We start from the raw sequence: 26,465 nt of genomic DNA, 5'->3' as shown, positions 1-26,465 counted from the left end.
CATCAAATACACAACAGGAATCTTCCATGTCATTTAAAATGAGCAAATTTGGGGTTTATAAAGGCGGAAACGAAAGTGTCTGAAGCGGCCTTCCTGGTCACAGTGCTATGCTTTAACCACTGGGCTACCTTGCGTTCTACGGTCAGTTAAGGTTCTCAAAATTCAAAACGTATTTTTCTAAATTTTTGTCGTTTTGGATTTAACTCAAAATTCAGTTTTCTTCAATTGGTTCATTCCGAATGAACACAATATTGACTCCTTGGGTCCCGACATATAACTCTACGTATTATAAATATTATCTTTAGCACTGGACCTTCCTGTTTGGGTTTTCATCCTAGTTGGCTCAATAGAAAACGGATTACGACGAAAGTAGCAAACACACATACACACACACACACAAACACACACACACATACAGACACACATACACCCACACACGCATAAAACACACAGAACTCAAAGATCAAGGTTTGGTTTTAAGACCCGTTAGACTTAATCAGGATAAAGGTTTTATAGCAGCTAATTATGTAATTAGCATTGTTTAACATGGGATTAATAAAGCCATGGACTGTCCTGTTTAATTAGGTTTTCGCTTTTAGCGCTTTTGATTAATCTTGTATTCCAAGGGTTTTGTTGGCTGAAGGTTTGTTGATTAAAATACGAAGCATTGTTTCATGCAATTATATATTATGAAACGATATATTATTCACTTGAAGAAAACAAAACAGTGATAAAGGATAGATTATAACTTAAGATTAAAGGGGAATCCGAAAAGCTTTATGTCTAAAGTACTTATCATAAGACATCGACCTTCGCAAAGTCCCAGGATTGAGAGTTTTTGGCAATACCAGGGTCATATTTATCAATCGATATTTGAAAGAGGAGTTTTCTGGCCAAAATTTTAAAGACACGCATTTCAGAGTACGACAGATGACCCATCGCAGTCTGATATCAACACAGATTACCAATGCTGTCCAAGATGGGCCAATTTAGATTTAACAATCCTGCCCAAGTAAAAAAAAAAAACATAAACAAAGAAAGTGCGTGAGGTGGGGGCGGGGGGTTGGGGGCTCGATCCCGGGAACTGCTGGATCACAATGCAATGCCTTCATCATACGGCCACCTCTGCCCCCAGTCTCGTATTATCATTCATTATTAATTCAATATTTCGTAACTAAATCGTCTCGACTTTAAAAAAATAATTGAGCTTTTATATAGCGCAATATCCACTAAACGTGCTCAAAGCGCTTTACAAAGGGTCCCTGGCCAACAGCAACACTTAACATGTGGCACAGGGCATGACGCCTGTGAGGCGATATTACGATTTTTTTTTCTGACAGAGACAACGGTGTTAACGGCCCGCCAGGTACTCATTTTACACCTGAGTACGGTGAGGGAATGTGAGTAAAAAGCCTTTCCCAAAGACTCAACTATTCGCCGAGCGAGGCTCGAACCCAGGAACTCCCAATCCGAAAGCCAGTGTCATACCACAAGACCACGTAGCCAACTTAATACCGGTTTGTAGCTGTGGGTAGCAATTGACCTGGCATAAGGGGAGGGAAAGTCATGATAGATCAGTTGATAGAGCACTCGCCACCAAAGCAAATGAACCCACATCGATCCCGAGTACAATCCACTTTTTTCTGGCCCTCTACCCCCCCCCCCCCCCCCCCCCCCATGTCTACCCAGAAGTGATTGGGTATTTGGCTCTGATGGAAAGTACTTTGCGATAGACAAACATCCGGTCCAAAGGATAGCAATTACTACTGTTCGTTTAATGTTACTCAAACCGAAATTAACTCCGGTTGTGCTCTGTATAATGTTGGAAGGGACTAATTTTTATATTCGGGAGGGGTGTGGGGGGGAAGGGCGGGAGTCCTCTATAAACTTGACAGAAAATGATTATTTGATTTTGATCTGGGTAAATGAATGGGATGATAAAATAGATAGCGATTTGAAGACTACTCTCCCAAAGATTTCAGGGTGTATATATAAGAAGACTGAAAGATTGTACACAACAGCAAATTAGACTAAAAGTACACAAATAGAAGACTCATGTCATGAGAATCAATACAATAAACAAAGATCTAGTGCTCATTGATGGAAATCCTCTGAGAAGACATTCAAGAATTCACTCACTTGGACAGCAAATTGACAACAGATGGTGACTGCAAGGAAGTGATCAAAACCAGAATTAGTAAGGTAAACCAGGCATTTGCTTCTCTTAAACAAATTTGGAAAGCAGCGGCATTGTAATCCAGTCCCATAATCAAGATTTTTAAGAGTAATGTCTTGAGCGTTTTGCTCTATGGATCAGAGTATTCAAAGGCCACAGCGATTATCTTCCAGAAACTTGAGGTATTCCAAAACAAAAACAAAAAAAAAGTTTAGAACGAATCCGTGTGAAGTCGAGATTTGTTTTTCTGACCCCCACCCCCTGTTTGCTCAGGAGTGATTGAGTATGATCTGGCGGAGAGTACTTTGCGATGTATTAGCGTCCTATCCATAGAGGAGCAAGAAATTGCTATTGTCAATTTTACGCTATAGAAACTGGGATAAATTCTGGCTCCGTTGGTCATCGGGGCTCTGAAGGACTACTACTACTTATCGTGACAATGTCCTCAAGACATAATCTTCCGTTCACTAAAGAAATGTGTTTTTCTGAGGGGCCAGAAAACTTCTGTTAGAAATAAAGATAATGATAAGCCCGAATTTATTTCATTTATTATCTACATTTTTTTCGCCTGTCTTTTAACACCATTTTTTCAGTTTATAGGCATTATAAATATATCAGCTAATATGAATCATTTGCAAATTGTTGATGAAAATACGGTTGTATCTCGGCTCTAGTCTTGGTATATAATAAAGATTTAGAACCGGTTAGACCAGCCACTGTTGTTTGATTATCTATTCTTTTATTTATTTTTTTCTAACCATTTTTATGAAAACAAATATTTGCATTCTAAAATTCTTGGGCAATTGAATCGATGTTGGGAGCTTTTTGAAAATGTGCAGGTACAGATAAATAGAATTACAGACTCAAAGAAAAAAGAAACAAAGCCAAAAACCTGGAGCATGCCGAAAACACTGCCGTACTCTGAATAAACACATTTTAAGAAATTGGCCAGGTAACTCGTCCTTTAAATATAGACTGATTAAAATTACCCTCATCTAGTCAAAAACTATCAAATCTGGAACTTCGAGGCAGCGACAAGTGTTTCCCCGATTTGAGATTTTTCACTAGATGAGGGTCATTTTATTCGTTCGATATTTGAAGGCCGAGTTTTCTGGCCCAAAATTGTAATGTATTTTTTCAGAGTAATGCAGTGCAGTCAATAACAAAAATGACATCAAATGGCAATTTGTTACATGTATATCTGATAGCCTAGTTATAGAGTAAGCAAGTAAAGGGTCTGGTACCGATCTCGGGTGCAGTAGAGACTTTTCCCCCTAAAGCTGCCTTTCCCGCTTCCCCAGACCGCCTATCACCTCAGCAATTATGGGTAACTGGTGGAAAATACCTTGAAAAAGACTAAAGTAAGAAAGTAGCGTAAGTAGCGTAAGTAGCGTAAGTAAAGTGGCGGCTCCGAAGGCCTTGTTAGCTCCGAGGCACTTTCTTTTAATTTTAAGGATTTTACGGCGCTTGCAACACATTTAGGTTATATATTTTAATAATTGAGACGGATTTGCTGTAAATATGGAGTCGCCGCTTTAGAGCTAAAGTGATCGGCAAAATAAGCGATTCCCTGTGAATATCAAAAGCAAAGAGAATTAATCATATTATCGATTCGTGGAGTGGCTGTATGGACGGGGGAGAGTTTTGTCCTCATCTGATACCTACTCCCAGTCAATTTTCAACCATGCATTCAATTGATTTCATGTAAATTATTGATAGATAGCATAACATTCAGGACGAATGAAAATGGATAGATAGTACGGAAAGGTTAATGGATGGCCACAAAAGGCATATTTTTTCCTGGCTACCACTAAGAAATTAATGAAATAAGTCTTTATGACAATACAATGTACACTAAAGACATGTTTCGGAATATAAAATAATAAATAAAATGTTTTGACTGAATCTATAAGAATATTGTCTAAATTATTTAATGTAATGAAGTATAAATATCAGAGGCATTTTAAAGATTTACTCCTAGTAGCCTATAAACCATGATACATATTATGATGTTATTGAAAAAGTCAACACCTCTTTTTACAACTTTTCCACGAGTTCTTCATCATCTTTTTCTGGATGTAAAGTTTCATTTTTCAAGATCATGTCACATGTTGAAGCACGGGTTTCTATTTTTCCTCGAATAAGCGGAAGCTTGACGATGGTTGTTTGTGCCCTTAAGGACCGTCGTCCTCTTTGGTGTGTAAGTGTGTACTCTAGTAGATGTGCTATGGGGACCTCCGATATAAAGTATGAAGTAAGTTTTATTTTGAAAAAAAAATTGGTTTAAACATTTGGAATGTTGCCTTGCATCTGAAATTCGGTATTTAATTATGTTGAAAGTTGGAGTGCCATGCCTAGTAGTGCAGTACTTATTGAATGCATGCAATGTAGCACAAGAGGATATTCTGTAATCGATCACATTGTGCTCGAGATAACGTTTTTAAAATGAATTGGGAATGGGTTAGTGTGGTTTGTGGTTTTATGTTATCAACACTTGACATGCAGGAAGAGATATTATGCCTGCATTGTGCTAAAACAGTTATTATAGACAGAGACACCGCTGTTACTGACCAGGTACTGTTTACACTGAGCATGGTGAGAGAATGTGGGTAAAAAGCCCTATCCAGGGACTCAATCTTTTACCGCCTAAGGCCAAGGCGGATCCACATATACACGAGGGTAGGTGTCCTCCCACAAAGCCTTTGGGTGGTACGCTAGTCCGTCGCAAACTATTTTCCGTCAGATCTAACTTCGCCGCAACTCAATCACTGTACTGTGGACGAGAAATGAGAGAATATATAAATAAACCGACTTATCCCAGATTCAAAACCGTTCCCTTTGGTTTTTGAGTCGTGTGTTGTAGTAGATGTCCTGTCGGAACCTCCGATGTGAAATATGAAGTAAGCATTGTTTTGAAAGGAATTTGGTTTAAACATTTGGAAGATTGTCCATGTCTGTGAACGTTAGAGTGTCACGTCTAGTAATGCAGCACTTATTGAAGCCTTGATTGACCCCGGTTATTGTAATTGGATGCATTGCAAACGATGTGCGTGCACATATTTCCAGGTCTGATAACCGAACGCAATTATGGGTTTGATTTAACATTGTTGTAATGGACAATATTTTGCGTTTGACTGAGAGTATTTCCATCACAACAATGAGACGATAACAATTTGGGTTATCGGACCTCAAATAAGTAAGCGTTGGTTGTAAAGAATTCACTGTCATCAACTAGACCTAGCACCGACATAATGTGGGAGTAGAACGGTGAGTTAAGGCTCTATGTAAATTGTGGTCAATCACTACACAAGGTTGCCACTTGGATACATTTATAATGCAAAGCAATCCATAAAATAAAGGTAACTCTATATACATGAAAGAACAAATCCAGAGAGGTTTGACAAACTCGACTAATACCTGATTTTTTTCCTTTTCATTGTCTCAAACAATTTGTGTTCAGAGTAGTTTTCCATTATAACACAGCTGGGGATGACAGTACAACATTTAGAGTGTACTAAGCGTGGATTTGTGGTCTGGTCCATTAACCGATTGGTATCTGGTTCGAGTCCCGATCTGGATGGAGCAAAGATGAGTCTTTCTAAAAGACTCTTTACTAATATTCTCTCACAGCATTTAGGAGTAAACGGGGAACCTGGCCGGTATTAGCGTTGTCTCTCTAGATAAAGTGTAATATTGCCTTACAGGCGTCATGTCCCGACCTGTATGTGAAGTGTTCGGTTGGGATGGGTCCTCTTGTGAAGTGTTTTAAACATATTTGGTGGAAATTATGCTAGAATAAAACTTAAAGTTATTATTGTTTTTCTTTTTTTTTTTACTTTTGTTTGTTTGTTGTTGTTTTCATTTTCTTTTCTTTTGTTTGTTGTTGTTGTTTTGTTATTGCTTTACCATGGGTGGCATAGTTTAAAGATAGCAAGTCACGATGGTGGTAAGGCAATAGGGAAGAAAAGTCGTGACGTCAAAATTACGTTTCTGGTTCCTAATTCCTTGAGAGTGTGTATGTAACCAGTCCTTCAGAGAACAAATAATGAGTGGGTTACAGATTGATTCATAAGATTGTATAACTATTTTAGTAGCAGGATGTGTAATATGCCGATTCTTAGGATTACGCCCTTAATCGGGACGTAAAAGAGCGATGATGGATGATCTTTATTGACGACCAGCATAAATTTAGACTGGGAAATAAGATGACATCAGTCAAAAACCACTTGTTATACGTATCCAGTCCTCCAGAAGACTGGTTTTACACTTCCAATGAGATTTTGATCTCACATTTTCGTTGCCATTGTCCTGTTACAACAAAACCTGTTGTTGTCTGCTTCCGTTTCATTTGGACATGTCGCAAAGAATTTCACTGTCACTCCCTTGGCCTAACTGCGACATGTGCGGAAATTATGGAACCATGCCTTAAGACTCTATCATTTGTAGTAAGGTTGCCTCTTGGAGACATTTATAATGTAAAATAATCCATAATTATAAAGGTAAATCTATATCAATGGAAGGACAAAGCTAAAGAGGTTTGACAAACTCGACTAATACCTGCTTTGTTCTTTTACATTGTCTCACAGTGTGTCGCCATTTTTCCCCCTTTATTAACTGGTGGTGGGTAAAACAAATGCTACTTACTTAGTGTGTACCACAATGAGTAGTGGGGTCGAACGATAGATAATATCACTAGATAGTCAAAAAAGCCCAGTATTTCGTGGGTGGATCAGCTTATTTTAACAAGTTAACGATTCAAATTACAACGAACAACGAACGACGTTCGAAGAAAACGAAGATCTATCATCAGAGTCTTAGGACAGATCTACGTTTCCTCCACGTCGTTCGTTGATCGCTGTACGTTGGGAACGAATCGTTAACTTGCTATTGTGTCACCCCGAAGGTAACTCTTTTTGTCTGGAGAACAAACAAATTAATATTTTCCCATCATTTCGATTAAAAATCAATCGATATTTATAGCAAACAATTGTTTATACATATATTATTATACACAGGCAACTTGTACTTATTTGTTCCTTTTAAAAATGTAGTAATCGACCCATGCATTGCAACGGTTTTAGTTTCCATCGACGTGTGAGAGTGAATGGAGTGAATTACATGTTTTATGCCATCCGTCACCACTGAGATGACTAATTTTACCATAGCAACCTCGGTAAAAAAAATTACTAAGCAACCCGAGTGCTTTTATAGAGAATAAAGAAGTAACTAAGATTAACATCAGCGACACCTGGACCCAATAATCCGTTTGAGACGGATATTTCTCTGCGCATGACAATTTCAACAATACAGTTTACTAATGAGAGCTGCCTTGTACGTCTTGTTTACACTTGGCCGAACATAGCAAGTCACGAGGGCAATAATTGTATTTTATAAAAACCAGCTGTTGTCTGCTTCTTTTTTTCACTTGTGCCCATAACCATCTTAAGTACTTGCCCGTCACCCAAATACATCAAACCCGCATCCCCTTAGCATTTCTCACCATTTGAACACCGGTAATTATGGGGAATGCGTTTGTCACGGACTGTTCTCCTTAGCTGTGTCCAAGACAGTGAACAATATAATGAGGACAACTCATATAAATACGAGGGTTGATCAATTATGATTTGCCCTAACTATGAAGAAATCGTGTGGATTGCATAACATTTTCAGGAAAAGGTTATTAATTTATCATAAGATTACATGAGAAAAAATTGGAAAATTATAATATGCACTTCTTATGTTTCTGTTTACCGAAGCACACAAACTAGAAGGAAACTATCGCAAACGAAAGAAGAAAGAAAACGCTGTTGTGAAATTCTCCTAGCGTTTGTGATGAAATAATTTTTGACAGTTTGGTGACAGCGGATGAAACTTGGCTCTATCAATAATCTGTCAATACGATTCAAAGCAGATAAAACGCCTTTCAAAGCAATGGAGAACCCGTTAAAAAGCCTTTTTTTAAAAAAAAAATAGAGGCCAAGATGAGCCGCTAAGTAGTTTGTTTTTATTATTTTGGCACATGGAAGGCAGAACAAAACGATGAGTGGGAATCATGGCTCACAACTGAATAAACTGAGTCGGATAGAAAACATCGAGGGAAGTTTCGAAATGAAGTTCTGCTTTTGTAAGACGATGCGCCCTTATCGTGTCTCAGGGTCAACTACAGTAGCAGTGATGATTGGGGATTAAAATCTTACCTCACCCCTCCTATTCACTTGATTGGCCACTTCAAATTTTTAAACGTTCCTTACATCGTAGAAAGACTAGAAAGGAACGCGTTTTGAATTTGTCAGAGCTTCAGACGACAGGTTTAAGGCCTAACTCAAAAGCTTCACTTCTACTTTGAAGGAATTTTCAAGGTTAATTAGATATGGGAGAAGCAAATCACTTTAGCTGTTGACTATGTATAAAAATAAATAATAGATAGTAAGTGTGCAAATTTTCATTAGAATCGGAACATTCCTTCATCACCAGGGCAACTTATATTTGACCAACCCTATCACAACACTTCTCTAAGGGCTTGGTTTCATCGAACAAAACTCAAATTACACAACTGTAACAATAGGCGGGTTGGAGAGTGTTTTATTTTTTGTCACGACGAGGGTCATTTTAATCGATCGATATTTGAAGAACGAGTTTTCTGGCAAATTTTTTTTCTTTGAGAGAACGGCAGAATATACAATTTGTTAGAAGGCAGAATAAATGCATTGTTTCAAGGGGAGCGAAAACTCAAATCTTCGTATTTCTGGTCATTTTAACATTAAAACCACTTTTTGGCATTGACTTGACTCTGGCAAAACACCAGATTGATACGATGGGTTACATATTATCCTACTCTTATTGGTCCAACAATAAAGAAGAACTGTTTTCCCTTAAGGCATGGTTACCCGATTTAATGGTAATTGGAAGCACTAAAATGGCAGTAACGTATTTATGTTTGACAGAGTGAAAAACGCAGTAATTGTAATTGCCTTTAAAGTGTTTAACGTGTTGATTGGCCATTAGTCTATCAAAGCTTTTAGAACACCATTCATGAATTGTTGATATGTCTAAGATGAAGCTTTTACTGGCAATCTTTAAACCTTAATGAGAAAATGGAATAATATGGAAGCGACAAAAGGCTTTTACATCGTAGAAAACGGTAAGTCACGTGGGTCGTGAAGTCAATTCTTTTTTCAAAACGACACCAAAGCCTCGTTATTTCACCATGTTTATAGTCTTGGTCCGATAGCTCAGTCACACACAAAGAGACCGAAATCGGGTGAAGTCGAGTTTTTTGTTGACCCGCCTGTCCACCCATCAGTGGTTGGTTGGCTGGGTTTGTTAAATCTGGTGGAAAGTGCTTTACGATAGACTGACGTCCTATTAATCGGGTAGCAAGCAATTGCTATTGTCCGTTTCATTCTATAAAAATCATAATACAATGCATAACAGAGAGATGATTTACAAGGAAAAAAAATATCATCTCCCAAGACTAAAACTATACATTCGACTGTTTCCCTCCCAGCCAAGGAACTCCGGCAAGGGTCAGGACAAAATTAAGTAATCTCATTCTAAGACAATGACAGGAAACAATTGGAAAACGGGTATGGGGGGATAGAAGACACAGCATGTACCTCCCTGTCCACTATGGGAGGTCAGGATCCCCACCCAGAATTACCTTTTTAAATTGCTTTAGAAATGGTGTGGAGTTATAACCGAGACAGAAATACAGACAGGAAACTTGAAGAGTGGCAAATGAGTTTTAAAAGCAGACTATGCGTATCTAGAGAAATTTGATGATAATAAATCCATTTTTGAGTAAACATAACCACCTTTGATTTAATCTAAAATTCAACTTTAAAATCAGAATCTAATGTTAACGTTTATTGAACTACCAATTTAAATTTTTGTTTGTTTGGTTGTGTGTTCCATTTTAATGGATTTGAAAGGAGGCGAGAAATGACAGAGTGGAAAAAGCAATGCACATCGGCCCGGGAGACCGTGGTATTTTGGGGGGTTTTTTCCCCTTGAAATGGAAATCTAGTCCCTCACTTTGCGGCGCTCCACTGCGACTGACGTCTGGGTTATCACGGGCTTGTCTCGAATAAAGACCCTTACGAACATTTTCCCTAAGGATGAATCAGGAATAATGTTTATATTTAAAATATATTTTCCAACTTTTCTTGCAGTAATGCAGCAGCATCTAATGCTTACTCTCATCGGTTTCTTTTAAATAACAATGCGAAATTGAATATAAGCTTCAATTTAATATACGAAAACCGATAAAATGGACGTTTCGGGTTTTCCCCTTTATCAACAAAACAGGACAGGACAGGACAGGACAGCAGCTTCGAGCTTCGAGCAGCAACATTTACATCAGTTTCTTTTAAGAACTCGATGATCACATTGTTATATATTTATGACAATCTACCCAGTCTGTAAGAACTTTTCCACAGTCGTGTGGTAATGTGTATCTAACTTCTTTTCATGTTTATGAAATACACTAGTCACTTCATTTTAGGCGGGATTTAAAAAAAAACAGATTGTTTTATGACACCTTTTGTATAGTATTTGGTCACAAAAACCATCCCCATGTTAACAGTTGAGATTTATGTAGGATCGTGTTATTATAATTATACCCAGTCCTTATGACGCTATAAAGCGCAAGATTGCCTATTTTATACAGGCATGTTTTGTAGTTTTATTGGCAGCAATCGATCATAAAAGCCTGGTGTATTTAACTACATAGAATTCGCATTCCTTTCTGGTGCATTCCCTTTATTTAACAAGCAGAAGTAAATACTAAACTGCAAAAAGTGGTAGACATTTTTTTTGAAGTTGCGTGATGTCAAGTTCATTCATGCTAATAACGCTAAGCGTTTATGTCAAATAATCCCCTGTTCTGTCCGCCAGTGAATTATATCATCAGACAAAACTATGTGTGATATTTAACATTCAAAATCTGTTAGAGGGACTTCTTCGAGTACTAATTACCCAATTGGCTATCTAGCCGAATGACGTCAACTTCATTAATTACTACAACCCAGCTCTTGTATGCCATGTAAATTCCATATTAAAGGATGTTGATGCTTTATCGATATGCCATCGACAAAGAATCAATTAATCAAACCAAAAAAATCGATCGATTCCCACGATAGCCGAATCCAATGAATTTTAGTATTATAAAAAAATAGATAACAACAATTTTGATGTGAGATAACAACATTTATTGACCCTCTCTCTCTCTCTCTCTCTCTCTCTGTCTCTCTCTTTCTTTCTCTCTCTCTCTCTCTGTCTCTCTCTTTCTGTCTGTCTCTCTCTCTCTCTCTCTCTCTCTCTCTCTCTCTCTCTCTCTCTCTCTCTCTCTCTCTCTCTCTCTCTCTCTCTCTCTCTCTCTCTCTCTCTCTCTACGCGCACAACCACACAACCATAGCACGTGCATTTTTATATCTTAAAATCAATTCATTAAAAAAAAATCATACCAAGTACATCATGCATAATAATACATTTACTTAAAACTTTTCTGTACCGCAAACCATAACATTGACTTAAAATAAGCAGATATATTCACCAATCAAATTATATTACATTACATTAATTGCAAATGTCAAGGGTTACTGACAGAAACATTTATTGTCATTTATGTCTGATGAAAAATAAAGGGAATGAAGTTGTGCCAGATGATAACAGAATTTTTGTTTTCAATAGAGCATTTATATGGCGCAATATCCACTAAACGTGCTCAAAGCGATTAACAATGGGTCGCTAGCCAACATCAATTTTTAACATGTAGGATGCCTTTAGGCTATATTATTACAATGTTTTTCCACAACAGAGACAACGCTGTTAACGGCCAGGTACAGTGAGAGAAAGTGAGGACTCTACTATGCCGATCCAAAGGCGTGTGTCATATCACAGGACCACATAGCCGCACAAAAAAAAAAAAATCAACCAAAAAAAAAAAAAAAACAAACAAAAAACAAAGACAAAAAGAAAACCAAAAACCAAAAAAAAAAAAAAAAACAAAGACAAAAACAAACAAAAGTAAAGATAAAAAAGAAAACAAAAACAAACAAACAACAACAACAACAACAACAACAACAACAACAACAACAACAACAACAACAACAACAACAACAACAACAACTTTAACAAAACAAAACAGTATGTTATAAAACAGATATGTTTTCCCTCAAATTGTACAACCAACCACATAACATATTTGACATTATAACTTGAGAACATACAAGTTTGGAAGGTGTCAGGGGAAAATAGTGAATGAGGATTAAAACAGCATTCCTCAGGTGAAAGAATATAATCTGATAATTTGCTCAATGAGATCACGCCCTGTCTATGCTGTGAATGTATTCAAAAGATGGCCAGAAATGATGATATCAGCATCATCAATAGCTAGTCGTCCTCCGCATCAGTATTTTACTTTTACATTCCTAACACGCCAATAAACTTTCGCTGTGTTTGTGTTTATGTGTTAACTTCGTGACCTAAAGAACTCAAGATAGATACTACGTTTTGTTTTTTCAGTAGTGAGTGGCGTCGATTGTAGAGCATCTCTCTCGCAGAAAGGCGAAGGGTGCCGTACTAGTCGAGCTCAGGTTTGACTCTCACCTTTGCTAAAATAGTTATTCTCCATTGCTTCTAGCACTTCGCTTCTCACTTCATTTCTTGTTAATATCTATATTATTATATGACTGAATTAGGAAATGATCATAGCTTTAAACAGTTCAAATTATATTGTTGAGAACACTTTTTGCATGACATTAATATAAGTGGTGTGTTGCACCTCATGCTAAGTAAATATACATTACACTGTATTTCATACAATTTAAAGGAATCTAAAAATCATTTTTAAAAATAATTTTAAAAAACACACACATATATATAAATAAATATGATGACCTTTTTACACAGCACAGTTTCCACTAAATGTGCCCAAAGTATTTAAAAGCGATCAGCTACATTGAACAACGAGACATGGAACTTGTATAAGGCGTTAAAACAATTTATTTTTTCAACATAAAAATGCTGTTACCAGTCAGCCAGTTATCATTTCAAACCAAGGTAGGGTGAGATAATTTGACTAAATAAGCCTTTTCCAAGGACTCAACTTCATCAACAGCACCAATCAAATCGAAATCTACAGGTCAGTCGGTTGTGACCACGAAGTCACACAGAAAATTGACTAGGAGAGAAAATTCCATCACTATCCCGTATCATGTTGGAAAGATAATTGACAATTTGATAATCCCTATGTCTTTATTAAGGGAACAAATTCCTATGAACTTAAAATCAAAAAATGTCTTTACTACCAAATGATCCCAATTTCGTATCTGTATAAACAAATCATTATTTAAATGCTCGAACACAGACCTGTGAACAAAACCCTTGAATAACAGTTGTTATCATCGATTGATCCGAAATTCTTACCTCTGTATACAAACCATAACATAACACTAGAACATAGACCATTCTCAAGTTTCCCAAAACAACTTGTATCATATCCTTCAAACAGAATGATTTTCTTTTAAATATAAAGATAATTTCTACTCAAATACAGACACTGTGGAATCTTGAGATACATAACTATCCTTATGTATCCAACTCCTATCATGGATAATTTCCCTTTCAAATACAGATACTGGCACAGACTGAATTACATAACTATCCTTAGGTACTTGATTCCTGTGTAAAATATGTGACCAACTACCTCAAACCGGTATTTTGTCAGGGTAAATCTAATGCTTGAAATGTAGTTTTAAGCTTAACTCACAAAATTTGAATTATAATAAATGTCTTCATTGAGGAGAATGTGTTTTATTTCTTTAACCAAAAAAACAAAAAAACAACCAAAAACAAAATATTTTAATCAAACAAAAGCAAATTAAACATTCCTAATTCTGACACTGATTACCATGACCTTAAACTTAATTATTTTTTTCCTATACTCGTCTTCTCCTATGCAATACCAGAATTAATTAATCTTATAGAACCCAGCTCTTGTGCCATGTAAATTCCATTGTATACAAGGATGTTGATTCTTTATCCATACGTCATCATTCATGAATCGATTAATGAATCAAAATAAATCAATTGATTTCCATGATAGCCAAGTCCAATGAATTCTGGTACAATAAATCACCCACAACCACAATATTATGGATCATGCCAGCATGGATCTGATGACCGAAATTGAATCTAAATATAAAATGCTAAAGAATTGTACAATTTTAAAGCTTTAGCAGTTTAACAAACTACAATCATTTTTTTCTGAATACATAGAATTTAACAAAAGTTACATAAATTAAACTTTGAATTGAATTTTCAATGTCTGGGTCACTCAGACATGGACTGAATTGCGGTGGTGAGTCACATATGTAACCCAATTTCTCAAAACGGTACTTATTTATATGTCAGAGTGATGTTTATGTCGACAATTGAATTTATCGTACAAAACGAAATGAAACTTGGGCAGAGTTTATGAGGTTTTGTGAGTAAAATAGATATTATTTCAAATGTTATAGCGCATAAACCCATAATTTCATATTTCTGTAGCATTTTGGCATCAATATCGCGTGATATCCACAAAACGCGCTCAAAGCGCTTTACAAGGAGTCCCTATACCAACAGCAGCACTTAACATGTAGAAAAAGATATGGTGCCTGTTAGGTAATATTATAAAATGTTGTTAACCGAGGAACTCACTTGGTAATAGGTGAGAAAATGTCAATAAAGAGCCTTTTCCAAGGACTCAACAATATGCCACTGAGAGCTGGACTCAAACCCTGGATCTTATGATCTGAAGGCGAGTGTCATGCCACAAGACCTCATAGCCGTAGTTTATTAATTATCTTAGATAAATATTTATCTTTTGACATCATCTTTACTCCCATATTACTGTTTTATGCTATGGGTCACATATGTAACACTACTTTTCTCCAATGATATTCAGTTTTCTTCCATCACGCCATCAATCTTTTTCCTCCAATCCCCCACATAATTCCTGGGGTCGTCCGCATAATCACCGTCATCAAGGTCGTTCATGACCTCTGAGTTGACCTGTGACATCACGTTTTTATCTATGACCTCGACAGGCACATCGTACTGCTGGTCCAGACCCAGGTAACAGTCGGACATGAGGTAGACGGTGTATACGACACGGCCGGGGGTTTCAGGAGTGTACAGTGAGAGGGCCACTGGGCTGTTACCCCTGATGTAGCTCACACGCTTGAGAGCTACTAGCTCCTGCTGGTCGACAATGCCCACTACAACCATCCACCCTTCATCTTTAGGTTTGGTGAAATGAAGGCTGTGGGCTTTGGTGTCTTGACGCTGTGAAAGTAAAAAAAAAGGAGTGATATAGGTATTTATGGTTAGGTTTTAATGTCATGACAAAATTAGATATGCAGATCTATGGGAAATGACAGGCCAAGAAGAACAAGAGATAGAAATTAGAGGAGATGGAAATGGCTGGGCCACACCCTGAAAAGGCCTGCAAGAAATATTACCAGGCAGGTTCTAAATGGGACCCGCAGAGAACGAGGAATAGATGGTGCCTTGGGAACAGTTGGAGGAGGGCATTGATCGAGGATCTAAAAACTAAGGGCTTCAGGTGTAAAATAGGTTCCTGGTTATTAACAGCGTTGTCTCTGTCAGAAAATATTGTAAATCACTAAACAGGTGTCATGTATACGGCTTTGAGCATGTCAAGTGGATATTGCTCTATATAAAAGCTAAACTTCAACTGTTTTAAGCTTTCAAAAACCTAAATTTCTTCATTTCGATCATTTTGTTTTTATATTCATACTCGAATTTCTTCATCGGGTTCACCCCAACATAACACCAGATTGACACGGTGGGACACAACCAAATGACATACCCTGACTTTGTTGATTCTGCGTAGATTGATGTGTAGCACGTATTCTTGGTCTGCATGAACAGGCAGCCAGTCGGAATCAGGCCTGAGACCACCTGGGTAGAAGAAACAAATAAATTGTAAACCTTGAAAAGCGGGTGAGGGTAAGGAGGGGGAGGGGGGGGGGGGGAATGTTGTCTTTTAGTGATGCTATGCTTTTAGGTGAATACTCACAACATCCACCAGCCGAATATAACGTACCAACACACAGAACTGTGTGTAACCTTGACCAATTGTAGTCTGATTGATATAATTTAGTGAGAATCAATAACCAAAATAGTTGTCTAAAAGCAATAGCAAAGAGCTGAGTGTGTCAATTTCATTCCGTCTATAATTTATTTGTTTTTGAAAAGTTGAGACATTCTATATCGAAAAAAAAATTGTCTTAACAACTACTTCTATCATCCCAAACATCATCTAACTTTATGCCATATAAAAATCATCACCAGTAATTTAACGCAAATTTTGGCTCGAGGGCTTGCTCATGACAAGTTAATGGGTTACGGTTACTATGGCTGAATTCCCTCACCTCTGTGTCTGATATTGACAGGTCTGGTAATTTCCCCACTCTCTCCATACATCCATCCTTTGAGTTCAATGTTCACCTCTATCTGTGGCATGCGACTCAACACTTGGTAAATCTGAAATAAATTGTGAAGACTAATGAGAACTGCATCCCAACTTGCTATTTTTTCTTTTTAAAAAATTACAAGTCCTACTGCTATTTCAATAGTCAAATTATGGAATAGAAGTGTCAATTTAATTAATGGACAGAAAATCTGGATGTTTCGGGTTGCCCCTTTGTCAACAAAACACGATGAATGAACACTAAAAGCAAATGAGAACTGAGATTGATTGTTTGTCTTTGTTTATTAAATTAAAGCTTCCATTCTTTTTGACTATCGTTATTTATTTCTTCCGAGCTTCAAGCAGCAACATTTGCATGTTATTTCATGAAGGCATACACCGCTCTTAATCAGTGTCTAATTGGTGGTATTAGCAATAGCAGTAGTAGTAGTAGTAGTAGTAGTAGTAGCAGCAGCAGCAGCAGCAGCAGCAGCAGTAGTAGCAGTAGTAGTAGTAGTAGTAGTAGTAGTAGTAGTAGTAGTAGTAGTAGTAGTAGTAGTAGTAGTAGTAGTAGTAGTAGTAGCAGTAGTAGTAACGTAAGGCTACACCTCCAAATTAATTTCGTCAACCCAGCTTCGGAAGTCTAATTTTTAAAATTACTAAAAGTAAGATAAGGAAACATGAGGATATTAATACATAACCCATCATCTCAAAATGGTATGAAATTGTGGTGAAACATTTGTCAAAAGATGAATTAAGTGTCAAAATATGAATTAAGACGTGAAAAGTGATCGAAAGATTGTGACATATTTTCATTAGATACATTAGGAATCTACGTCAATCGTCCCAAATTAAAAATTCAACAACCCACGTTTCCTGCTTTTGACTCTAAATTTAATTGTGACTCACTGTATCAATGCGGTATTATGTCCTAGAAAAATGAATTTAGAAAGGAAATTATAAGAAATACGAGGTTGTGCGTGTGTTTTTTTTTTTGTTTGTTTGTTTGTTTTTGTGTGGGTTTTCCTTGTAATATATAAAAATTCTCCTCCTCCTCCTCCTCTTGTTCCTCCTCCTCCTTCTATTTTTCCTCCTCCTCCTCCTCTTCCTCCCTCCTTCCTCCTCTCTCTTCTTCTTCTTCTTCTTCTTCTTCTTCTTCTTCTTTCTTCTTTCTTCTTCTTCTTCTTCTTCTTCTTCTCTTCTTCTTCTTCTTCTTCTCTTCTTCTTTCTTCTTCTTCTTCTTCTTCTTCTTCTTCTTCTTCTTCTTCTTCTTCTTCTTCTTCTCCTCCTCCTCCTCCTCCTCCTCCTCCTCCTCTTCTTCCTCCTTTTTCTTCTTCTTCCTTTTCGTTCGGGCAGCCAGTGCCATCATGCTGGCGGCAAGCGCTACTCCATGCTGAATGCGCTCAGAGTGGTCAGAATGTGTTCATGATTTGGTGCTGTCACAACATAAGCAATAGAATTTTACCCTAAGTTTCATTTTTTGTGTCAACAAATTCAATTCCCAGCACCTATTTCATTCCTTTGAAACAGTGAGTCACAATCTTAAGCCCTTAAATCACAGAGACATAATACCCACCTAGAGATGATTGGCCAAATATCACAGGGTCAACAACGTGGTCGCGGGGAAATAATCACGTAAATGCTGTAACCTTTGGCATATTCGATTATTTCCCTTGTTTACATTTTCCACTTTATATTCGGGTTTGATATCGCTAGCTAGTTAAATATTTATGCAATCTTTATGTCGTTCAGTATTTCTGATTTGTACCATCTATTCCGCAACATCTTATCAATGGAAAAATCTCGAGAGAGAAAGAAAAAACGGAAGATGGTAACTGTGCATTATTGTCCGAAGACACCGAAACAAGAGTAGTGTTTGCACCACTTTCCAAAAACATCCTGTACGCAGAAACAGATTGGCACTTTTCTACTCACTTCTTTCTTGTTATAATCATTCTAAGTGCTTGCTCCACTCACTTTAAAGAAACAGATTATATTCCCCGCTAATTCCAACACAAGACATGTATCTGTTCGCTTTGTGGTCTTGTGGTATGACAATTGCCTTTAGACCTGTAGGTCCCTGGGTGAAGACCCAATGTGATCGGTGCAAAGTCGAATGTTTGGTTTGGAAAAAGATTTTTTCTCACATTCCCTAACCGTACTCAGGTGTAAAATGAATAATAATTTAGTGAATAATATCTCTCTCTCTCTCTCTCTCTCTCTCTCTCTCTCTCTCTCTCTCTCTCTCTCTCTCTCTCTCTCTCTCCCTCTCTCTCTTTCTCTCTCTCATTAAGCCCTTCCGCGCAACATCGCAATATGTCGTCGTCGAGGAATTCCATGAAGGAATACAGATATTCCATTCAACAAATAAACGTCTGATGTCAACAGGAACCACCCATGATATTCAAAGTGAGCAAACCGGGGGTTAATAATCTTGCCCAAGGAAAAAGAAACGAAAGTACCTGAAATAGGGCTCAAACCCAGGATATTCGAGATTACAGTGCATTGCCATAACCCCTCAGCTACTCCCACCCCCCACCCCCCTCCCTTTTTGTAAAAATGGATAATACTCATTATAAAAGCTGAAGACTTACCTCATCAATACTCTTAGCATCCATTTCACCGTCCAGCATTGTCGTCAACGCATCCATGCGTCCGTTACAAACGGCCATCAACTCGGGGAGTGTGGTGATGGGGGCACCACCACGACCACCCCGACTATTCTCCTTGCTTGTGGATGGTGGGTGACTGGAGTGAAACAAATAAAAACCGGTATTGATGCTATGCGTTTGGTTAAAATACTCACAACATCCGACAGCTGGATATCATGTATCAAGACACAAGACTATGTGTAACCTTAAACTAACGTCTATGGTCTGATTGATAGAATTTAGTGAGAAGTAATCATTAAAATGGCTGGCTAAACACAATAAAAAAAGAGCTTAGTAACGTCAATTTCGTTCCATCTATAGTTATAATTGTATTTTTTAAAAGTCCTCTGATTTTTTAATACTATGGTAAATTGTTCCGATTCGACTAGCTTGGACTTGAAAACTCTGTCCCCAAAGCTCTCGTCTATGTCAAGGTAATAAGCTAAGTCCCTTGGAAACGATTTTCAAATATTATCATTTCTCACCCACTACGTTTAATACGATATATCATGTCGGGGAGAACTAGATGCTAGAAGCGAAATCCAGAATTGAAAATAAGAAAAAGGTTTGAAAACGTGTGTATGAAACAGTGCCAGACAAATCAGAGAGAGAAAAATGCAAGAAAAGAAAAAATCATCCCACCATCTCTAAACAGTTTTATGTAGCGTTGAACCACGGTGAAAATTGTTAAAGTCAAAATGGACAGAAATGTGAAATTTTAATCTTTGTCAGTTAAAGAAACGAGCTTTATTCTCCTGAATGACGCGTGAAATCTTAACCCACGCCTCATATTCCTTATTAAAAATTCAGTTGTTTTGTTTGCTTGTTTGTTTGTTTGTTTGTTTTTGTGGTGGGGGTGTTTTTATTTGTTCTTGTTTTTTGTTTTTTTAACATCTAAAACATTCCGCATTATCCCGTTTTGAGGCGATGGGTCACATACTGAAATGCTTAGAAATTCAGTTATATGTGTCTCTAATGGGGATCGAACCAAAACTGTATTGCTATAATATGATTATGATTCACTAGTCCTCTAAAGTGGCATACGCTATCTCGTCAACCATTGGAGTGGGATATCCCGTTAATAGATGATAGAAGAACAGGGCGGACACATTTCAATGGGATTTCCGACTTATCATCATCATCATCATCATCATCATCATCATCATCATCATCGTCATCGTCATCAAAAAGAGATAATATCTGATGAGATGGAATTGATAAATTACACCTGAGTTGCTAATCAGCTACAATATTAAGACTCCATTTTTTTTCTCATATTTATATGACTTAAAGAATGGATCAAATGAACAAAGAGCAAGACAGCATGAATACATCTTGACACTTAAGACCTGTTCTATGGTCAAAAATACATATTTACTCACCTTTTGTATACGTTAAAATACAAGAAAACCCAACAATTTCAATAGAGAGGCCAATTTTTTCTCAAATATATTTGTTCCTATTCTTGTAAATTTTCTCATAATTTGTTTATTTTGGAGAGAGAAAAAGTACATACCTATTAAATTATGCAATTTTTTAATGGTTGGCAAACATGCTAGAGTTAATTGTCAACAAGTTGACTTTTTTTTTACAGACAATCTAAAATTGAATGTTTGATCAAATAAAAATTTGATTGTATATACCGACGAGCCAAAATTGATTGATCAAATCAAAATTTGATTGTATATACCGACGAGCCAAAATTGATTGATCAAATCAAAATTTGATTGTATAACCGACGAGTCTAAATTGATTGTATATATAGACGAGCCAAAATTGACTGATCAAATCAAAATTTGATTGTATAACCGACGAGTCTAAATTGATTGTATATATAGACGAGCCAAAATTGATTGATCAAATCAAAATTTGGTTGTATATACCGACGAGCCTGAATTGATTGTATATATCGTCGAGCCAAAATTGATTGATCAAATCAAAATGTGCTTGTTTGTAAAGACAGACAAGCCAATGATGATTACTTGTCATTACAGCAAAAACCTACCGGAAACAAGCTAGGTGGTAAGACTGGACATGAGGCAGAGTCAGCAACGTGGGGTCCCCGTGCCATCTTCCCTGGACAATCATCTGCAGAACGGTGATGACGTTGAGTGACGTCACCAACCAGCCCTGGTCAGCGGACACGTCCAGCATGGCCTGTTGAAGGATGAGAGAGGTAAATAAATATCAAGATATTATTAAACTATATTACACAGTGTAGCATTAGGTGTATGTGTGTAAGGGGTGGGAGAGATAATCTTGCGATGTCTTGGATTTTACATTTCCTGGCCTGAAATGATATGAAGATATGGAGAGGATAGAGTGAGATGTAAACAAATTTTTTAATAAACTTTTAGGCAACAACGGCAGCGACAACAATAACCACAAAAACCTTCTCCCTTGTGACATAAACAGAACTGGGCAATTATATGAAGTTTTAAAAAAAATAAAGCAATAAAAGTGAAACAGAAGTTTCACTTTGATTCAAGGAAACAAATGATATGAAAATTTCTCTCACACAATATGTGAACCGCCGCCTAAAAACGGTAAAATGTCGGGATGATTTGGATACTTTAAGTTGAATGTATAGTTAAAATCATGAAGCTTGGATTAGGTGTTTAGGTTTTATTGAAGAAAAAGATGCAGTAGCTTATTGTAGCAAAAATTGAAATGTGGCATTTCTTGTCATTTTAATGTTCACCCCCTCTCTACCAAATACAGGTAAATCGTCCCATTTGTTATGATACAATGAACATTTTACTCATTCAGATTTCTTTTGTACACGATAAAATTTGAATAAAAATGTTATTTATATTCAAAGCTTAATGCTGTTTTGTAAATTTCGTCTCATTGAAAAAAGTATAGTTTTGTACTTATTATTTTCGGAGGTATGGCATTCCTGGAATAATCCTGAAAACAGGAGGAAAGGAGAGAGTTAAAATAACTTTTTGGCATCTGGGGTCGGCTAGACATAAAACCGATTTGTGACGATTAGTCACACATAAGACAATACGTAGAAGTTGCAGGTGACACGTGACTTAGTTTTAGTTATCAAAATTATAAATCTCGATTATCCCCCATTATTACCTGGAGCACTCGGATAGCCTGGTCCATGACCGTCTTGGTGTCTGTCTTGTAGTCAGACGAGGGCATGGTCACCTGAGAGAAGTAGCCCTGAAGCAGGATAAAGGTTTTGGTGTGGGACGAGTCCAGGGAAGACTCGTTCACCGGAAGCGGAACTAGCTTGGCAAGGTCACTGGAGATTGGAAGAGATATAAAATTCAAATGTCGGTAACTTTTATAAACGAAAAAAAAATGTAACAACTATTAATTAAGAGAGTAGTTTCACGAAAAGAAATTGACGAGAGGCTAAGAAAATTGAAAAGAAGCTGGCTGAGAGAATAAAGTTTAAGTTGGTTTTAGAAATTATCGGTGCTTGCCACAGTTTTGAGTTATTTCCACGCCCAAGAGAAGGAAGCTCTTGTCTCACAACACAAAAGGACCTTTAGATTTAGAACTCAATGCCTACAACACTTCCCGATCAGAGACGCATTACAATTGGGATGTCATCAGCAACCTGTCCCTGTACCTAGTCTAAGGCTACTCAAAGTTTCAAGCAGGCAACCTCATGGGATCCTCATCATAATGACTATGCAATCTTGATTTAAATCCTTACCCGTTAACCTGGTCTTCGTTGTGACGGACCGGCAACTCTGCATACTCGTGGGCGTTCTGTGGATGAGAACCAATAATTAATGGATGAGCAAATTGTGAAGTAAAATAGACTCAATTTTTAAAATAAATATTACGTGTTTTTGATGACTAAAAGCAGTGCTAAATATGTCATATTGCCATATATGCATATTATTGTAATGGATTGTATTTGTACATATATCGATTCGTGTGTGTGTGTGTGTGTGTGTGTCTGTATGTATGTATGTGTGTGTGTGTATATATATATATATATATATATATATATTATATATATATATATATATATATATATATATATATATATATGACAAGGACGACGACGAGATCAACAAAACTATAACCGTAACACTAAAACAAACTTACCGAGAGTATCTCAATCAACTCGGGCACGGTGTGGTCACGCTTCATTGCGTCACAAAACATGCGCACTGTCAGGTGCTTGAGGTAGTAGTAAGAGGCGATGCGACCCAGGGTCAGAGGCATGATGCTGCGATTGTCCTGTGGACGGTGGGTTCAAACACAAACTAATTTTGAGCAAGGTCATTCAATATGTTTTTCTTTCTGCCGCTTATCCACCCAACCACAAACCCATCTATCCATCCATTTCATAACTCAATCCATCCATTCCAGTCATCAATCCATGCATTCCAAACATCTGTCTATCCGTTCGTCTATCCATATTCATCCATGCATGCATTCATCCATCCATCCATGCTTGCATCCACCTATCTATCTATCTATCTATCTATCTATCTATCTATCTATCTATCTATCTATCTATCTATCTATCTATCTATCTATCTATCTATCCACCAATCCCTCCATCTAACATCCTCCTCACAAAATCGACACACACACACACACACACACACACACACACACACACAAACTCCCTATCTTTCCCCCGACCTGTGCCCCGACCACCTCTAACACCACCCCCACCCCCACCCTTACAGACTTATTTTAACAAACTCAACACCCACCTCTCCTATGTCCAAACATTGAGATGCCCTCAGTTCCAGCAGGGACCGTTCCACCAGACCACTAAGGTATTTGTTGATGGTGTCATGCTCCGTATCCTCCAAGTTGTAGAAGCTGGAACAAGAGGAAAGGACATTTGTTTATATTATTACAAGAAATGCCCCGATCGCGATCTTAGTAATCAAATACACAATGATCGAGTAACTATCAAGGTGTAAGCAATGTCAAGCAGCGTGTTCCGTCTAGGTTTTGTTTTCATCCAAATTAGGACCGTCTGTTGCAAAATTGTTTGTCAAAGAAAATACTTTAAACCCGTAAATGCAACCCCAGCGCGCAAAATGTGCCCACGCGAGCCTTTCCTGTAAAACAATCCTTTACGCGTTGTTTGTTCGCAACGCTCAGGTTTGAGAGTTTTTGCCAAGATGAGGGTCATTTTTTAAAAAAATCGATCGATATTCCAAGGACGAGCTTTCCAGCCAACATTTTATATATGTGTTTTTTAAGAGTACCTGAGAATGCCAAATCGAGATGAAGGTTTGCATGATGTTATGAATCTAATGACTAATAAGGACTGTTTGTTTGTTTGTTGCTTTAGGTCTCTTCCAACACAATTGAGGTTATATGAGAGACCGCTGAAACAAAAAAAAACAAGCAATCTAACAAAAATAGTACAAATGTAAATCAAAATCATAACCTAAAGATATCATAAGCTAAATTATAAATAACCAAGAACAAACAGGCAGAAGATTTACAGAAATAAAAATATCCCCTGTCAAAAATACAATCACAAACCAAAGAAGCAGGATAGGCTAGTTAAGAAGAAACGACATCACTATCGGATCATACACCCATGCGAACATCATAGGTATATGATTCAAGGGTGATGCTCCCATCCAACCACCCGCCAATAAGGACTGAAATAGATATGAATTAACTATACGCATTTCATGCAGGATTGATTGATTGTTGTTGCATAAAATGATGTGTAAAAAAATGTCAAACGGATTGGGGGAAAAAAGTCAAGAGTTTTCAGGCATTACGTTTTCAACTTATATGAACATAAAAGTAGCAGTAAATAGTTATTTCCTTGTCAATTAGTCATGAAAAGTTTGCCTTGACTAGCCACTTCAGTGATGAAAATTAGTCAATTCTGTGCCATGATTCTGTATTTTTGTCTATTGAATAGTTAAAACCAAGGGAGGGGGGGGGGAGGGAGAGAGAAAGAGAGAGAGAGAGAGAGAGAGAGAGAGAGAGAGAGAGAGAGAGAGAGAGAGAGAGAGAGAGAGGGGGGGGGGAGTCCCCAATTGCTCAAAAATTAGTATGAAGTTGTCATCACTCAGGTCTTTGTTATTGCTTTTTGCCATCCGTGTTTATTAGTACTTCTCACTAAAATCTATTGACCAGACTATAAACCTTCAAGATTACACATAGGTTTGTGTGTTGGTCCGTTATACTTCCTGATGGAAATGTTGTGAGCTTCTTAGCCAACCGCAAACTATCGCACAAAACTGTGTGTAACTTTGAACGGTTATACGGATGGCAAAAACCAATAACAAAGACCTGTGTGACGTCAACTTCATACTATCTATAGATAAAACTAAGTTGACGTCACTCAGGTCTTTGTTATTGGTTTTGTTTTTTGTTTTATGTTTGTTTTTTTGTTTTGTTTTTTTATTGTTTTTTGTTTTTTTTTTTTTTGGCTAACCATTTATATGAGTAATGCGCTTCAACAGTCGTAACGTCACTTCCCTCGTAATGACGCATGATAACTTAGTAACTCGCTCTAAACTATCGGAACAATGGCGGACGCCCTTATGAAATATTTCTCCGACGAGCATAAAATCGTATCCAGAGGGGAAAAAATCATTATAGATCTGATCATGTTTTGACTTTTATACATTCTGATCTCATGACATGTGAAAAAGTTCTAGCCAGCATGAAGAATAAAAAGTACTGATTTTCTTTGTTTAGAACCAAGTTGCTCGTTGCTGGGCGAACGTGACATCAGACTATAGATAGAATGCGCTTGGCCAAGGAGTTCACAACATTGCCATCCGGAAGTATAACGGACCAACACACAAACTCTGTGTAACCATGAACTTTTATAGATAGTATGCAGATGACGTCACTCAGGCCTTTGTTATTGTTTTTGCCATCCGCGTTTGTGAGTTGTTCTCACTAAACTGTATTAACCAGACTATAAAAGTTCATGGTTACACAGAGTTTGTGTGTTGGTCCGTTATACTTCCGGATGGCAATGTTGTGAACTCCTTGGCCAAGCGCATTCTATCTATAGTCTGGTTAATACAGTTTAGTGAGAACAACTCACAAACGCGGATGGCAAAAACAATAACAAAGGCCTGAGTGACGTCATCTTCGAACTATCTATTGAATCCAATTCTCACTAAACTGTATTAACCAGACTATAAACGTTAAAGGTCACACAAAGTTTTGTGTGTTGGTC

At 37.3% G+C, this 26,465-nt stretch overlaps 1 protein-coding gene across 1 annotated transcript in view; it reads right to left on the bottom strand.

Annotated features, from left to right (window-relative positions):
• Positions 1–11,362: 11,362 nt before the first annotated feature.
• The window catches only part of LOC144968485 (activating signal cointegrator 1 complex subunit 3-like), a 232,020-nt gene continuing 216,917 nt past the window's right edge, over positions 11,363–26,465 (bottom strand). Inside the window, exons 36-44 of the mRNA XM_078906909.1 lie at positions 24,004–24,115; positions 23,384–23,518; positions 22,983–23,038; positions 22,394–22,562; positions 21,312–21,463; positions 19,250–19,403; positions 16,618–16,729; positions 16,053–16,144; positions 11,363–15,505 (exon numbers count right to left, since the gene is read on the bottom strand). Of these exons, the coding sequence (XP_078763035.1) occupies positions 15,122–15,505; positions 16,053–16,144; positions 16,618–16,729; positions 19,250–19,403; positions 21,312–21,463; positions 22,394–22,562; positions 22,983–23,038; positions 23,384–23,518; positions 24,004–24,115 (1,366 nt within the window). The 3' untranslated portion in view covers positions 11,363–15,121. The remainder of the gene's footprint in view (positions 15,506–16,052; positions 16,145–16,617; positions 16,730–19,249; positions 19,404–21,311; positions 21,464–22,393; positions 22,563–22,982; positions 23,039–23,383; positions 23,519–24,003; positions 24,116–26,465) is intronic.

This window comes from Berghia stephanieae, chromosome 3 (assembly GCF_034508935.2).
Source record: "Berghia stephanieae isolate SIO BIC M18660-M18661 chromosome 3, UCSD_Bste_1.3, whole genome shotgun sequence".
Lineage (NCBI taxonomy): Eukaryota > Metazoa > Mollusca > Gastropoda > Nudibranchia > Aeolidiidae > Berghia > Berghia stephanieae.
This window is presented reverse-complemented; position numbering and strand designations above follow the sequence as displayed.